General features: G+C 35.2%; 1 protein-coding gene across 3 annotated transcripts in view; it reads right to left on the bottom strand.

Annotated features, from left to right (window-relative positions):
- Positions 1 to 17,782, bottom strand: part of Uck (Uridine-cytidine kinase) — a 144,714-nt gene that overhangs the window by 104,371 nt on the left and 22,561 nt on the right. For all 3 annotated transcript variants that reach the window (XM_081764255.1, XM_081764253.1, XM_081764254.1), the window contains exon 2: positions 5,902 to 6,061. In XM_081764255.1, the coding sequence (XP_081620381.1) occupies positions 5,902 to 6,040 (139 nt within the window). In that variant the 5' untranslated portion in view covers positions 6,041 to 6,061. The remainder of the gene's footprint in view (positions 1 to 5,901; positions 6,062 to 17,782) is intronic.

Raw genomic sequence — 17,782 nt, 5'->3', positions numbered from 1 at the left:
TAATAATAACCCCATAAATTTCAGAGAACTGAAATAATTATGATTTTTTAAAGCAAAATTGAGAAGAACTGAAAATCTCTCCGCCTTAACATACTTTTTTCCCCTGTAGTGTAAATCAACATTTCTTAAAATGCGATCCCATATTTATTATTACTGAAAATTAAATAAACTTTAATTTCTGGTTTCACGTTCCACGTTTATGTCTTGTAAGCTAAAGGAGATGGATAACTAATGAAAGTGAATGATTATGAAAGAATTGGTGGAATGAGAAAGTGGGCGAAAACAGAAGAACTCCGAGAACACTCCCACAAACTCACATGACCTGGGATCGAACAAGTCACTACTCGCACAATTATTATTATCGGCCTTTGGCTCCGTGGTCGCTCATTTCTTCATTGTCTTCCTTTCTCTCCTGGCCAGATTTCCAACTGTGAGCGACTTCCCTGCCTGCTCGTGGCCGGGCTGGAAACACTGCGGGCAATAAGTCGATCTTCCAACCTTCATTGTGGCAAGTGTCTTTCAGAAGGGTTCTCAGTGGCTAAAGGGAATTACTATCTTTCCTTTGTTTTTGTTCCTCATTTGGTACGCTAGGTTGATTTTTATCATTTATTATTATTATTATTATTTTTAGTTCACACACGAGGGTCAGTAGTGTGTATAACTGTTCTGTATACATGCATGTAAATATTGAATACTTATCAATAGACAATATACTATGGCCCCTACTGGCGAAAATTGTCCTTTCTGTAGTCAGCCCATTTATGGTAGACAGAAGTCCATCAAATGCAATAACTGTTTAATTAAGTGTCATATCGCATGTGTTGAATCACACTCGAAAATGGATAGTAGTTCCATTCAGTTTTCCGAATTTTTATGTAATAGTTGTATAAAGGGTGATAGAGTTTCTGAAGTATCTCTGCATGAAGGTTAATTGATGATGATCCTTTAAAAACTTTAGAAAATAAACAGGATGACCTGAAGAATGTTTTTTCTAAAGAAGTTTGAAAGAGGAAATAGTGTAGTTAAAGTCCCAAAATAAAAAAAACTTAAAGAATTACTCTTAAAAAATCTTGTAATTGTTTGACGAAGGATCAATAGAACTTTCTCATTAGAATTCAAAGGTTGTAGATGTAAGTGATCCTGATCAATTTCCTGAATTGACTAGATTGTAGTCAAGAAGTAGAGTTTGATAATTATTAAGAACAATGGGTTCAAGTCATTTCACGTAATAAAGAGATATTAGAAAATAAAAGATCAAAGAAAATTGAAGATCAAGAGAGGCAAACAATAGAAAGAACCTTAAATACTAGTTCAAACAAAAATCAACGTAAGTAGTTTAAAAGAATCCAATCTGTTCAGGATTATAATGTGTTTTCTACCGTACATATAGTTCTAATTTTAAGAAGCAACTTTTTATTGATAAAACTAAATATTATAGCTAAATTGAAAAAAAAATCTAAAATATTTTGCAAGTAAAGGAAAAAAATAATTAAAGAATTTGTAGCTGTTTATCACAAAGATGATGTAAATAGTAGTAATATTTTTATGGCCAATCAATTTTGTAGTGACCAAATATCTTTTAACACTAAACAGGTACTTGATGTCATTAAAATTTTGAATGTTAAAGCCACTATAGGTCTTGATCAGATTCCGATTTTTATAATCAAAAGTATATCTGAAATAATTGCTTCAATCTTGACATCGTTGTTTAATTGGAGCTTAGCATCTCATTGCTATCCAAATGTTTGGAAAACTATTGCTGTTACTTCAATTCCTAAAACAGATTGTAGGAGTGACTATAGACATTTCTATTCTTGATATGATATCTAAAATTTTTGATCAACTTATCTTTATAGTTCCGTTCAACATTGTATTATTCCTGAACAATATAGATTTATGGAAGGTAAATCTACTTAATTAAACCTCAATAAGTTTTTAACATTTGTTTCTTGTTGTTCATAATCTTGGTCAAATTGATAGTCTATTTTCATTTTGCTAAAGCCTTCCGTAGGATATCTCATTATATTCTTTTTAAAAAAACTTGACTTCTTTGACATTCATAAATCTTTGAAACTTTGGTTTGCTTCCTACCTGCTTGGTCGTAGATCTGTGGTCAGATATATGGGTTGCAAACAGTTTGAAAAAAAAACGGGTATTTTTTTAAAAACCCAACCCACCTGGGCCCATGTGGGTTTTTCGGGTTTAACTGGGTTTTTCCGAAATATTTCAAGGTCTTTGGTGTAAAAATGTTAAAATATGATTTACATTTCAAGATTGTCATTGTCACAACTTGCAACAATTTTCTATTCACTGCTGTTTTGAAAAAATGGCCGCCATTTTGAAATGTTATACTGGATAGCCGAAAAATCTATACAGCAAATTTTGAATGTCTTGTGCTTCTATCTTCAAAATCTCAACTTGTACCCTATAGCACGGATACCCGCTATTTTGATAATGGCCGCCATTTTGAAATTTTATGCCGCCAAAATATATACAGCTAATTTAGTCTCTCGTGCTTCTACTCTGAAAATTTCAACTTGAAAGACCGAAAACTATCCTTTGTAGTGTGGATATCCGCTATTTTGGAAAAAAGAGGCGCCATTCTGTAATTTTACGTTGGTACACCGTATGCCGCAAAATCTATACAGAAAATTTAGAGTGTCTCCAGCTGGTATCCTAAAAATTTAAAAGACCGAAAGTTGAACAGTGTGTGGTACAGGCAGACAAACGAACAAATGTAGATCGAGTCATCCCAGGAGCCTCAGTGACGTTCGCCAAATATGAATACCAAATAGCTATATTAATTTAAAACAAAGACATAATTCATCAAAATGTTTTATATGAAATAAATATTTTTCAACGTAAAATAAATGGTCTTATTGTTGAAGTTCACTTTCGATGCTTTGTGCGTTCAATTACGGGAATTTCCCGGGCACTTGTTGCAAGACGGTTCTTTTTTCTGAAAATTAATTTAAAACAATTAACAAAGATAGGTCTATAATTCAGACTTTATAAAGTAAATGTTTCAAAACGTCTTAAATGAAATTAAATATCTTAAAGCTTAAAATAAATAGTTTTATTGTTAAGTATTCACTTCCGATGCTTTGTGGGTTCAATTGCGGGAATTTCCTGAACACTTCTTTCACGACGGATTTTCCCTGAAAATGCAGCTTGCTTTACTGCACATCGAAATTTCCATTAATATTGAAGTTTGAATTCAGCACTTAAAATAGTAAGCATTACGTAGTCTTGGGAGCTCCGAGCATTAAGCTTTTTAATTTTGAGAAGAATTTTTACGCTATTGCTGCTGTTGATTCTACAGAATGCTTATTTGAAGGGAAGCAACAAATGACTGAACTATACTGTTGTTGGAAAACCAAATTGTATTGAATACTTTTGTTACCATCAAAGGTAAGAAATAATACTAACAGTTTTACTAATGTATTTACATATTTACTGTTAGTACCGGCACCTATGACCTTAAACCCGTCAACGTATGAGGGTAACATCCCTCGACGGCGCCGAGTCAGGAAGCACACTATTCACGGAAAGCATTTACTAAAATATAAAATTGCTTATTTCACTTCAAATAGGCTATACGCATAATCCACACATAATTTTGCTCTATAATTATCTTTTTTTTTTCTTTTTTCATTCATTCATTCAGTGCATTCAGAACTTTTATAAAGGTCTTATGTTGAATGTTGTTGTCTACCTTAACGTGAAACATATAATTCGCCCAAAGAAAGTTCAAAATCTGATAAATGTAACTTTCAATGTGATCACCTTAGTTGTACCAATAATATACTAACAAAAAATTCAAAAACCCAGGTGGGTCCAATCCGAAAAAACCCGGTGTTTTTTTCGGGCTGGGCCCACTTAGGCAAACCCTGGTTGCAAATCATCTGTGTACAATATTTTTTCTGGTGTTTCTCAAGGATCCAATTTGGCTCCTCTTTTGTTTATATGTAAATGATATTGGTAAATCTTTGGAATGTCCCTTTTTATTGTATGTGGACAAATTAAAGATATTTTCTAAAATATTAATCGTAAGGATCACATGAAATTACAATCTGATATTAATTCGGTTTATCAATGGTCCAATTTGAATGCACTACCTTTGAACATGAATAAAATTATATAGTTTTCTAGGAAAACGAATGTGTGTTTTTGTCGTACTTAACCAATCATCATACAACACAAGTAGTTTCTACTAAAAGATTAAGGTGGTATGATGGATAATAAGCTATTATTTGACCAACATAATTCTACTATGGTATCTAAAGCCAGAAGGAATCTTGGGCTTATTAAGTGGGTTTGTAAAGACTTTAAAGTTATTGTAAAACATAAAATTTTATATTGTGCCTATCTTCGATCTCATTTGGAATATGCAACTTTAATATGAAACCGAAATCTTGCTAGTATTGCTCAAGTTCTTGAGTAAATTCAAATCTCTTTCTTGGCGTGGTTTAGATTTAAATTTAAAATGAATGAATAAATGAATGATTCTCACTAGTCTTGATTTGTTTTCTCTCGATGTCAGGAGAAATCTGAGGCAAATCAGGCTCATTAATGATTCAATACATGCCAGGGTTGACCTAATTGAACATGTGTATATTAAGAGTTCCTTCTCACAATCCTAGAGACTATCGATCTATCTTCTGTGATCACAAATTGGTACTCCACTATTTAATAGTGTACAGAATATAAACAAACAATCTCTAAGAATTGATCTATTTAATGAACATTTTGCTTTACTTAAAAAGCAATATTTAGAATGTATTATTTGCTTTACTTAAAAAGCAATACGGTATTTAGAATGTATTATTTGCTTTACTTAAAAAGCAATACGGTATTTAGAATGTATTATTTGCTTTACTTAAAAAGCAATACGGTATTTAGAATGTATTATTTGCTTTACTTAAAAAGCAATACGGTATTTAGAATGTATTATTTGCTTTACTTAAAAAGCAATATTTAAAATGTATTATTTGCTTTACTTAAAAAGCAATATTTAAAATGTATTATTTGCTTTACTTAAAAAGCAATATTTAAAATGTATTATCAAGTAAATATATAATTTCGCCGTTGTTCTGTCTAATGTATTGTCTATGAAATTCTAATTGTCTTTTGTTTAATGTTTGTTTATTTTTATCTACTGTTTTTTGTTATATATATTCTTATGAAATCTTTAATTTTATTGGTATTTGTTATCTCCTACTCTTTCATATATTATATCACAGCTTTTAATTTACGTAAGACATTTGTGAATGGAGGTAATGTTGATTGTTTTCTTTGAAATCAAGCTTTTATTAATTATATGTAAACTTTATGATATATAATATTGTGCCTGATTGAATTATTTTGATGTACTATTTTTTAATTTATTTTATTTTGTATTAACTATGATGTAATCATCCAGTATTCATTATTCGTATATTCGCGACCAATTATGGCTTGAGCCATGGTCACTGTTATTAATAAATTCAAATTATTATTATTATTCATAAGGGATATTGTATTCAATCTTCATAAAATATTTACTAATAATTTTGGCTAAATTAATAAACGTCAAGATACATAGAGGATAATGATTCGTGTTCTAATTAACGACGTCTCCTTGGTTTAAGATGCACCAAATGTTTAAACTTCTAAAAGCTTCTTTACCCAGACAATCTAGAAAATCTGCTTCATTGTAACCAAGTAGAACTAGAGTAAAACCTGGTTAAAATTAGTTTAAGATTTTGTGTACATTATTAATAAAACAAATACAGAATTGCTATTAAAACAAGTTGTGTTCAGTATAGAAGGTTTATATTAAAAGAGTTTCCGTGAGTAATGAAATTTGACAAACACTGCTGTAAATCATTGTCATATTTGTACTGAAAATATAAAACCTACCTGGATGGTCAAAATTGTAAAGGCCTTTGACTGCCTTGGCTTTATCTGCAGGTGACAATTCTCTATAAAAACTATCCTGACTTATACATACAACCTGTCGCTCTGTGTGGTCTTTCTCCACTTGGCCAAGCTTTTCCATTATCCTTTTGCATACCGTAGACTGTAAGAAAGAACAGAAGTATTTTATTATTTACAGTAAATCCTATTATATTCACGGTTTGCACAAATATATACTGAATATTACAAATTTCTGCAACATTCAAAAATATAAATATAGGGTTATTCAAAAAAGGCGCCGCTTTTGTTACATCAAATTATTTTCAAAACATACTAACAAAATTCATACACATGTTTATCACACATTCCAATTTCAGGTATGGTGAATGATGCGGGCATATGACCTCCACTGCGCTGGCATACAATAACACTGTCAGTAAAATTCGCTATGACTGTCTCACAAGTTTCCATTTGGATTTCGCCGACAACCACTTCGACGACGTCCAGGACTTTTAATATTTATTGCTGAACCCGTTTCAATGAACTTTTTCGTGTCTGCGAAAGGCTGATTCATTTGGTGCTTCATTTCGTCCTAGAACCGCGCGAAGTTTCCCAGACTCGCGTAACTTTCTCCGTTCTGATAAAAAGTTTTCACAATTAGCACACGTTGCGTTATTGTAAACTGCTTCATGGCTAGACAGAGACTGAAGAAATGCGAGAAACTCAGACTAAGGCAACAATCGGAATGTTTGTGGGTAGAGCAACAATACAAAACAAATGTCGGCAACCGAGAAACAAATTTTTGCCAGACGATTCAAAACCAGCGCGCTTGAATTCTATTATTACACATTTCATTAAATTATGGCAGTCAAATATAACATTTGTTGCATGACTAAACAGTTATTGAGAACACACCAAGATGTCAACTGCTGGCCTTCACGCTTTAGAGTCTGAAACTATTCAGTAATGGCATTACATGATTGCCATTGTAAAGTTATCTGTGTACACAAAAGAAGCATGCATAGGTCAATGGTTAGCGTTCTTCTTTCAAGTTTGTTTCAAATCTGATGACTAAGCATATTCAGTACAATTTTTGCAGGGTTTACTTCAGTTCCACCAGCTGAACGCTGGGATGGTATCTTGCAATATGGATTCTGGCTGGTCTTTCCTTTCTCATCGTTCTTGGTTGGATAGAAGTTTAGCGTCCTTTTAGCACCGAGGTTATATATGAAATGTGGACCTATAGTTTCCTCCGAGACATGTTCTAATTTATGGTCTACAATTGTAGTTCAACGGATTGCGGTCGAGGATGTCGGAAATCCTGTTTACTTAAGACATGATCCATTTCTGTTATCTTGGACACTAGTAAGTGTCAGATCCAGAACCGCTTGATCGCACGTACCCGAAGACCTACTGGCAGATTTTTGTGTACCACGCGAAAATTTAATACTGTTTTTTTCTTTTTTCTTCACAGAAACCGAAGTTCAACAGTAGACATACGACACTCCACACAATCATGATGACGGGGTCACGGTGGTTCAATAAGCGCTTACCTCTGGTGTGTTGGCCTCTGGTTCGATCCTGGCCATGTAAGTTTGTGATGGACAACAACATGTCGGTGAGTTTTCTTGGAGTACTCCCGTTTCCTGCCACATTATCATTCCACCATTTTTTCCATCATTCACTTGCCTTAATCATCCATCTCCCTTAGCTTAACGGGCACAATCGTGAGATGTTAAACTGAAATTTTATTTTATTTTATTTCAACATCATGATGAATGTAATTGCTCTTCTGGGTCCTCTTCTCGACAGCTTGTAGCATAAATCCTGCCACTTTTTCACATGGAGCTCTTTGCTGGTAAAATCATTTTCATCAGTAAAAAAGAATCTTTCTGCAGCAACTCTATCCATTAACGCTAGTAACTTGTGAGCCATAACTCCTCTTTCTTCGAATTCAAGCTCCCACTGCATTAATCAGACAACTCCGTCCTTTGTTTCACGTCCAACCCTCCTTGCTGTCTCTATCAGCACATGTACAGTATAGTTGTTTGTGTAGAATGCAATGTTAATATTTATTTATGGACGCGACTTATACGTAAACGCGATTAACTACGTACATTTGATAACAGCAGCATGATAAATGAGCCATCATTCTTGGATTAGCGTTCCCTGTCATTCAATTCATACGGTTGCTCCACCTTTTAAGTTTATTTTCCGCAGTTTTCTATTTGTGGTAAAAATGAATTTCTGCTGGTTTTTATTTGTACTAAAATGAAAGTTTTCATTTGCCACGGTTTTCAAGTAAAAGACTTCAACATTTACCAAGAGGAGTAGTGATGTGTTATGAGTTCTATGTAGGAAAGGATTAAATTCATCGAAATTTATGAAAACTAGTTGAATTGCCTATTCTTTGGACGGAGAGAATAAGTTCAGGAGAAGTAACTAAACCCCCTTTTAATATATTTCAATGAAAACACAGTGATAGAAGTCCGTAACGTAACAGTTTCCTACCCCAAACCTCACGCCGATGGGGCTGAACTCACAATTAAACAGCATCTAGAATCTCACTATTCATCTCATCGACCTCGAAAAGTATGGATTAGACACTAACATTGGTCGTATTCGATTAATTTTTACATGTCACACCTTCTCATCCCCCTTCAAGACGGACAATGAAGTTGGTCTTACAAGGCTGTGGGAGTGTCACTATTCGATCTCAGTGAACCCGAAAACCATAGATTGTATACTAATAGTAGTCATTCTCGAATTTTTTTCCGTCAACACCCTCCCCTATGCCGGGGAGACAGAAACCTAAGCTAAGCAATAGTATACTTGTCCACTACATCATTAAATTCAGTGCAGCGGTCTGTGAGGATTGACCGCCAAACATAGTTACATTCACTTTTACTTAAACAAAAACTTTCTTCCCTTTAAAACGGAAAGTACAGAGTGACAAGTAATGAACTCTATGAAATAAAACAAATTAGTGACAAACTACATAGTACACAAACTGTATTGCACATATAAACGGCCCTACAGACATTCGGATTTAGGTCATGACATGTTCGATATGTCTGCCATCTCTGGCGATAATGTGGCGCAGACGAACAGCAAAATTCTGCATGACTCGCTGAAGTGTCATCGACAGTCTCAAGAGCGAATCTGAATGTGAATTAGGCCGAATTATCATTCATGCGATAGAAGCGTGCTTTGCTTGCGATTTGGTAGCGTCTAAAGCGGACAATAGACATTTTTGGTGGTGAATTTTTACGTTTTATACAATAAAATTTTCCAGTCTATGCTTATATTCGGATAAAAAAAAAAAAATCATGACCCTAAAGCAAAATTTCTTGACTGACCGTTTTCTGATTTCGTGACTTTTTCGTGACCGATATACAGCCTGTTATAAATCTTAATTTTCACTTGCAAATGGCCGACTTCAACATGTTGCATGCGCATACGAATTCCCATCATGCCCCGTGCTCAGCCACGCACTTTACACGCCATCACGAAAACCGTTCAGAAATTATGACTTTTATTTCATATAATTCATTAATTGTCACCCTGTAACTAACATGCTGGGACATGCGTAGTGTGTACGCTTATTTTTAACGAGTTCATAGTATACAGAGTTCAATCTTTAACTTGACGGGCTCGTGATATATATTTTTGGCATAACTTTTAGAACCTCATCCATTGTCCCCACCCTCCCTTAGGATACGTCCTTCGGGAAAAATGTGATAAAAAAAAAACTAAATTAGGCCGTGGTCGACTAATATACCAAAAATTAAACGTGGTCGGCATCTTGCACATGCGCACTGTGTACCTACATCTGTTGGCAAGCCACAGACACCATTTGGGGAATATTCAACCGTGTTCACAGTTTCTTTATGGGTAGTTAACATGTCTCCGCCGACTACGAAATACGCGCTGTTATTTTCTTAGTGCCAAAGGTCGAAAGCGGCTCAAATTCATCGCTAGATTAGTGCAAGTGTATGGAGAAAACACTATGAGCTATGGAATGGTACGGAAATGGTTAAAGCTTTGAAAGATGGTCGTACAAGTGTTCATGATGAGGAACAAAGTGGGCGACCTTCTGTTCACTGAAGACTTGTTGCAGAAAATTGGCAAAAAGTGAAATAGAACAGACGCTTTACGATTTCGTTCTATCTTGCAAGTTTCCTCACGTTTCAAGGTCAGCAACACAACGAAGAGGTCAAAACGACTGTGCTGCAGTGGTTGTCAAATCAGGCAGCAGACTTCTATGAGGATAATATTCAAAAGCTTGTTGTACGATACGATAAGTACCTTACTATTTGTGGAAACTAAGCAGAAATATAGATTAAGGTACTGGGTTTCATGCAACAATAAAATTGTTACGAGAAGTATACTTTTTTAAAGCTTCAAAACGGAACTTACTTAAAAAATAAAAAAAAAACATGCCTCACAGATTTAAAAAATGCAGTATAGTTCTCCATGTCTATTAATGTATAATGAAAATTACATTTTTAACGCCGCACGATTATCTCCTTTAGGATAAAAGAGACGATTAACGACATTGAACGATTGTGAAAGAACTGGTGGAATCCCCACCAACATGATGTTATCCACTACAAACTCAGACGCCTGGAATCGAACCAGGGACCTCCTGCATCAGAGGATAGAACTTTACCAGTGAACTATCATCATGTCCCTCCGATTACTGTAACCAATGTACGAATCGAGTAGAAAATCTCAAAGTTCTGTAACATATTGGTTATCTTTGGAGTATGTTAAGAGAGATGACGCTATTTTTACACCACTGTACCGTCTTCGTCATATAGTGTTGCCACCTGTCGGAACTTTTCAAACTATGCTTACAATTGTTGCAAACTTTGTAGATAACCGTCGATTTTTCAAGATTTATTTGAATTTCACTCTCGTAGTCCTACTCTCAGTAAATTCTAAGGATACATTTGGATAATATTCAGCTCTTAAGTGGGTTAAAAAGTAGCTGGAATTTTCCCCATCCATAAGTCCGTTCCCCCCCTCCAAAAAAAAACCTACTACAAAAATAGGATTAAAATAATAATTTTAATGTGATAATTCCTTTCTTCAATTGTATTTCTTAGTACATACCCGTTTCAGAATTGGTTTTAAATAGGTATTTATCAAGAGATCACCACCACAAGAACAGACTATAAAATGTCTGGGAATCATGCATTACGAATTTTGTTTGAGCTCGATCAAACTACCTGTAACAGTGTTGAACTGTAACCTATTATATAAAAATGAAAAGTATACTGTTCGTAATCGCATGACAGAACAAGCTAAACTGTTTGAAATGAAATTTTGAATGTAGTCATCACGTACCTCGAACGTTCTCTCTCTCTCTCTCTTACATTACTTTAATTAAAAATAAGGTTGAGGGAGTGAGCGGAAAGTCAAAACCTTTGAAATGAATTTTCGAACAAAGTATCTACCTTGAGCTTTATTTTAAATGTTACTTTGATTAAACGTCGCAAATTAATGGAAGTAGAGGGGGGTTTAACATTTCAGCCAAAAATACAGTATTTCATGGGCCAGTCAAGTTAGGAAGATGAAACTGCATATAAACCCCTCATTAAAAATACAAGGACACGTCTCTCCCAGTTCTCAAAAATTTCAGTTTTAGGAGTAGGAGGAGGAGGGTATTTCTCACAATGTTTTCTTCACATTTAAATCAAATCTTAACATTGCGTTTGTGATTGCGTCACGGAGAAACGGCTGAACAGTTTAAAGTGAGTTTTTTAATAGTTAGTACCTACCTCAAGCTAAAATCTTATTACGTAACACTGTTTAAAGGGCGTTTCCTAAGGGAGAGAGGGGATACAAAATTTATATCACACATGTATCTCGTGGAATTTTTATTATTACACTTTCATTCAGGCGCGGATCCAAGGGGGCTATAGCCCCCCTTGACACTCAGGTATACCCTGGACAAAATGGGCTTCAATCCTGCTTTACACTAGATAAAGCTGCAAACTATGCCCCCCTCCCCCCACACACACACTTAATCATATCCTGGATTTCGGTTTTATTGATATACGTATCCTCAGGTAGAGAGGAAGCACAAATATTTTCTATGAACCTAATTCTCCGTCTGTAAAGAAGGGCATTTCAGATAGTCTGAAATTAAAAAAAAAAAAAAAAAAAAAAACAATGCGACTACATTCCCTTTGCTTTTGTAGTACATAATCGCGTATTATAAATAATAAAGTATCCCTCTCCATGGGTCAGTTAATTACAAATCGAAAACGCTTCAGTTTAAAAAGGAAATTTACTAAAATTAAAACGAGAGTACTCCGAAGAAGCCCATGCACACGGTGTTGGCCCATCAAAAAGCACTTCGCGGAAAGTGGGATCGAACTCGGAACCTGCGTCACAGTTGAATCATCGTGGCCTCACAAGGAAACTCCATAGTTTCATGTGTGCACTAGAATATGAATGTTCCAATGATATTTTATGTGGAAATATGGCTTTAAATATACGTACAAAATTTAATGCCCAATAGAACCCAAGTTTTATGGGCTATTTTTTTAACACTGTTTTTTCACAACCCCGGTAGAAAATCTCCCAAGCTGAACTTACTTTACGTAGAGCAACTAACAGCAATACTTATTTGTCGCCGTCTTTTCCTATGTTTACATGGGATCGGTGTTTCCGTTTTTAATACATTTCATTCACTTTCTTCTTCTATCCTAGGCGTCCTCTATTTCTCATCCCCCTCTCCGTCAAATTCTCATATCTTGTGTTTCCATCTTATTTTATGTATTTCCTCTTTTTCTTGGTATTTCCATCTTTACAATTCTTTCCCCACATAGTACTAGTTTCTTCGATCTACATGTCCAAGGCATCTCAACCTCTATTCTTGGGATCTCACTTAAACAGTGTCTCTTATATAATCGCTCCTTATTCTATTCTTCGTTACACCCACTGACGCAAATCCCGGGGGATGAGGGAACATTAAACAGTGTCTCTTATATAATCACTCCTTACTCTATTCTTCGTTACGCCCACTGACGCAAATCCCGGGAGATGAGGGAACATGTTTCCCCAATCTTGGAACTAGGGGACTGTCTCTCCAATAATCAGATTTGAAATGAGTTTTTTTTTTTTTGGAGGGAGGGGGGAAATGTGATTATTTGTGTCTGACTGCCTTTCATCTACACTCATGTCCAAAATTACTCTCCATGTATATAAATATGTTGTTCTAAGAATATAATTTGATAACGAATTCGCCCGGTATTTCTTATAATGTTAGTATGTATATAATCGGCAAAGGCATGTATGTGGCAAATTTCATGTTAAAAGAGCAATAAATAAGAACAACAAAAGGAAAATAAAATGTTCTTGTCCATTTAGCAACATTTTATTTTACTCGTTATAATTTTCGTATTTATAATTCTTTTCCTATGAAATTTACCACAAACATACATTTCCCGGTTATATACATAGTATCAGTATTAAAAGTATCCTGCTAAATCATTATCAAATTATATTCTTAGAAGAAGACAGTTATAGATATGCGACAATAATTTTAGACATGAGTGTACATCACCTGATATATAATATACAACAGATTCACCTCACAAATCAGATTCATCTACCATAATGAGTCTCATCTCTCCCCCCTCCCTGCCCAGAATAAGCCTCAAATCTGCCCGCTTCGCAATGTTGAAGACAACTCTGCTCCCCTGATCCTCCATAGCATTGTTTTCCACCTTCATAAATACAATGCTATGATGCATTTTGAGCATCGATAAAAAAAAAAAAAAAAAAGTTATGGGAACGGTCTCTCCCCTCCCCAACGTTGAAGAGAGATTTGCGCCGATAGTTACACCACAGATCCATTTTAATATTCTCATCTCCGCTACTACCATCCTTTCTTGGGCCCATGTGATTGCCCAGGTTTCAAGACAGTTTATCACTGTAGGTCCACACTATTACAGTTTTATATGTACGACTTCATAATATCCAAGCTACTACAGTAATACGATTCTCATAGTTCTGCTATCCACAGTACTTGGTGAAACATCTCTTTTGTACTGTGGTGCATGCACAAGGTTTCACTAAGTCATCTAATATGGATTTTGAGGACTTGCTGCCTTTCATCTATAAGAAGTATAAAAATAAAATGGAATGGCTAGGCTAAAGGAGGAGATGATGAGAAATGAATGCAATGGTAGAACAATAAAGTGAGAGGAAACGGGAAAACCCCGAGAAAATCCACGCACCAGTTATGAACGCTCTACCACTAAGCCACCGTGACCCTATATATAAGAAGCTTACTAGAACTGATATAGAATACATGAACTTGTGAAAGAACCTTTAAAAAAAAATTATGAGTTGAAAACATTGTATCAAAAGTAGTAGTTTGTCGGTCTACATTCTCCTCTCCCCAACTGCAATAAACCTGAAAATGTATACCTTATTTCGGAAAAAAATTCTTTGTACTAAAATGTTTTGCCAAGATACTTTCAAAGTTTCCAAAGATTTACAGAAAATCTGAAGTACTGTTCCTATGAAAGAATTACCACTTATGCCAATGATAAGAGTTCCCATGATTCGATAAATTTCAAACTGCGCTTTTTATACCAATTTGAGAAGCAGAATTCAGTTGAATTTCTTAAACATATCCATCAATGGGGGTCACGAGAAAAATAGCTTCAAGTATCCCAACGTTGAAGTATTCTCGAGACCCCATTGGCGAATATGTTCAAAAATAGTACTCGAAATAGTATAAAAAGTGCAATTTGAAATTTATTCAAGAGTGGGTAATTTTACCATTAGCATGAGTGGGACCTCTCTTTGCTAACAAGCTGAGCACTGAAAGATATAATATCGCCTCGATTGTACGCACAACAATTGTATGTTGTTTCAAATTACAGGATACTATAGCAGGGCCAGCAAGAGAAGGTCTCTGACAGCTCACAGTGACCTTACCACTACTCACGTGACAAGGCTTTTTTCGGCGCAACTATAGTGGCAATTTAATTAATGGTGCAACACAAAATGACCGTGGTTGTTAATACTAGTGCCAAAGTCATTGTCCCTCGGCATGTGGCAAGAAATGTCAGAGACCATCTCTTGCTGGACCTGCTATAGTTTCACAAGAAGGCAGCTGTCACCATCGAGGCGTATTTTTACATAATTCTCCTCGATTCCATATAGAAATTGTATTGGTGCCGTTACAAGGCTATGGCCTAATCAATCAATCAATCAATCAATATATATATATATATATATATATATATATATATATATATATATATATATATATATATATATATATATATATATATATATATATCATGTCCCATTCTCTTGGTTTCACAGTTCAGCTTTCCGGTCTAAAATGCACTCGTATCGACTACATTGGAACTTTGTTATTTCTTTATGTATTAGCAAAATTCCACGTAAAATATGAAGAATTTATACTGGCATCAATTAACAATGAAGTATGGGAAGGAAATCATCCACAGCCTATATTTAATGACACAAGATCCCAACATTGGCCCGGTGAAAAAAAAAAAAAAAACTACGGAAACTTGCTTGGACAGTCGATGACGGGATTCAAACCCATGATTTCAAAACTACGTAGAAAAAAAAACTTAAGCGTTTGTCAACGCCTGCTTGATAAAGTAGACAGTCTCTAACAGAAGAACTACTATTAAAAATCTACTGTCAGTGATATTTACTTCATCACATATTTTAAGAAACATTTAGTACCTCCTTAATTCTTTTTATATACTTTCTTCGAAGACCGACTCAGCACTGCAGTGCTTTTTTTTCTTTTCTTCCAATATGACGTCAACAAAGCTATTTTTATTTTTAAGCATTAAACTTGGAAATCTATTTCTATTGACCTGCATAAGTTTCCCTTCTTTATCATGCAAATGCATTTTGTTCAACCCATTAATACAGTGCCTTTGCCTACGTCAGATTTACGAACGAGACAGACCAGGTACAATAAACGCGACTGCCTTCCATGAAATCTATATCCACAAACAAAGCATGAGTACGCTTCTTATTCACTTTTTATTGGATGTTTTGTTCATCTGTCCTTTACAACGAAATGTGTAACAAGTATAACGGAACAGTTTATATATATATATACAGGGTGAGTCAAAAAGCACGTTGCAATTTTGAAAGCATATAAAAATATATTGAAATAACAGAATCGATGTAGGCGTCAATCTGTAGCACCACCACAATCCGTCACCGCGAGAAACACCATAGTGCATTCTTAAAAATAAAGACTTTCACTGGTGCGAAGCGAGCTCGGTGTGTGTTATATCATTAAACGAACTCTGCAACAGATGTTCAGCGTAGACTTCGTGCGGAACAAGGTAAGGAACCTCCAAGAAGGCCTACAATTCACAGTTGGCCAAGAATTTTGTTGACGCTGGTTTTCTGTTCGTCATGTGAAATCACCAGGTCGCCCGTTCGTTACTGCTGATTTCGTCGAACAGGTTAGGGAAAGCTTTGGCCGTAGTCCCCAAAATATCAACGCGGCATGCATCTCGCGAGACAGGCATTCCACAAACACAGTATGGCGAATGCTACGTAAACGTTTACAAAGATATTTGTGTTAAGGAATGTCTCGTCTTCCTCTACCCGATCCAACATTTCTACACAGAATTCTCCACGAGCAACCTTATTTACAATAATTTGTTGTACTCTTGTAGATATGTATGGTTTCCCAGATTCTTCGCATTCTGATCTCTTCCCCACTAGGAATGTTCGATTTTCTTGGGAGCCTTTCAAACATCGTCTGACTTCGTAAAAAGGACAATATTATCCGATTGGTTTATGTGGAAGTTTTCTGTAATATCTCAGTCTGAAAGAGTTGATTTCCCTACTCCTTGCTTCTGGTTTAGGATGATGACAGATCTTCAGGCAGTTTTCTCAGAATTTTACAAAACATTGTTATTGGAACACTGGTTGGCCAAACTTCTTTGAACAATTCGATCACCTATAGTTCGCAAGTTCTAAGAAATACAAGAATTCTTGATTTATTAACATGAGCACGCAAAATGTCATGGTAATTTGATTGCAGCAGGACAAGCATTTTTGTTGTACGGAAAATGTACAGCGATTTACTAAGATGTATGCTTTTTGAAAAGCTTGAAAATATTCAAGCAGTTGCGCTTTCTGATCTAAAATTATCTTCATTAGATAAAATATTTTTAAATATCGCAGAAGAACACCCCTCTTCCTGAGTTCTGACATTTATCAGTTTGCACCGTTTACTGGTGTTCTTGCTGAGGTAGGAACCTTCTGTTTCCACCTTCAGTGTTCAATTTGATTTATACCTTATTTAATAGTGGATTCCAAATCGCTCGTTGCCGAATTGATGCACCATTTAAAACAAGTCTATACTTTGAACAAATATAATAAATTACAATATTGATCTTTCTTGTTACTAATGCTATTTCACACAGTACGTATGCTGCACATAGAATGTCTTCCATGAAAAGACAACGCACATACTTTTAATGTAACATAAACCAATATTCGTATCGTATCATTACATAATCAGAGCCGTAGCTACGGGGGGTCGAGTGGGGCCGTTGCTCCAGGCGTTGATAGCAAGAGGGCGCTGAAGGAGCAAGAAGAAAGGAAAAGTGTTCGAAATGAGTAAACGACGCGTCGCCCCGGAAAGTCGTTTGCGCCCTATTAAATCAATATTATTGTCGGTTTGCAAAGAAATATATATATTTTTAAAATTTTCTTGCTCGCTCTGCTTGCAACTCAAGCGTTTCAATAAAAGTCACAACTAAAAGTTATTACACATGATTTGTTAATGACGATGTGATATACAAAGTACCAAGTAATGACTTACAGTGTACGCACGAGCGTT

Source organism: Thermobia domestica, chromosome 7, assembly GCF_964235325.1.
Source record: "Thermobia domestica chromosome 7, izTheDome1.hap1.1, whole genome shotgun sequence".
NCBI classification, from domain to species: Eukaryota; Metazoa; Arthropoda; class Insecta; order Zygentoma; family Lepismatidae; genus Thermobia; species Thermobia domestica.
The sequence above is the reverse complement of the archived record's forward strand: the minus strand, read 5'-3'. Positions and strand labels throughout refer to the sequence as shown.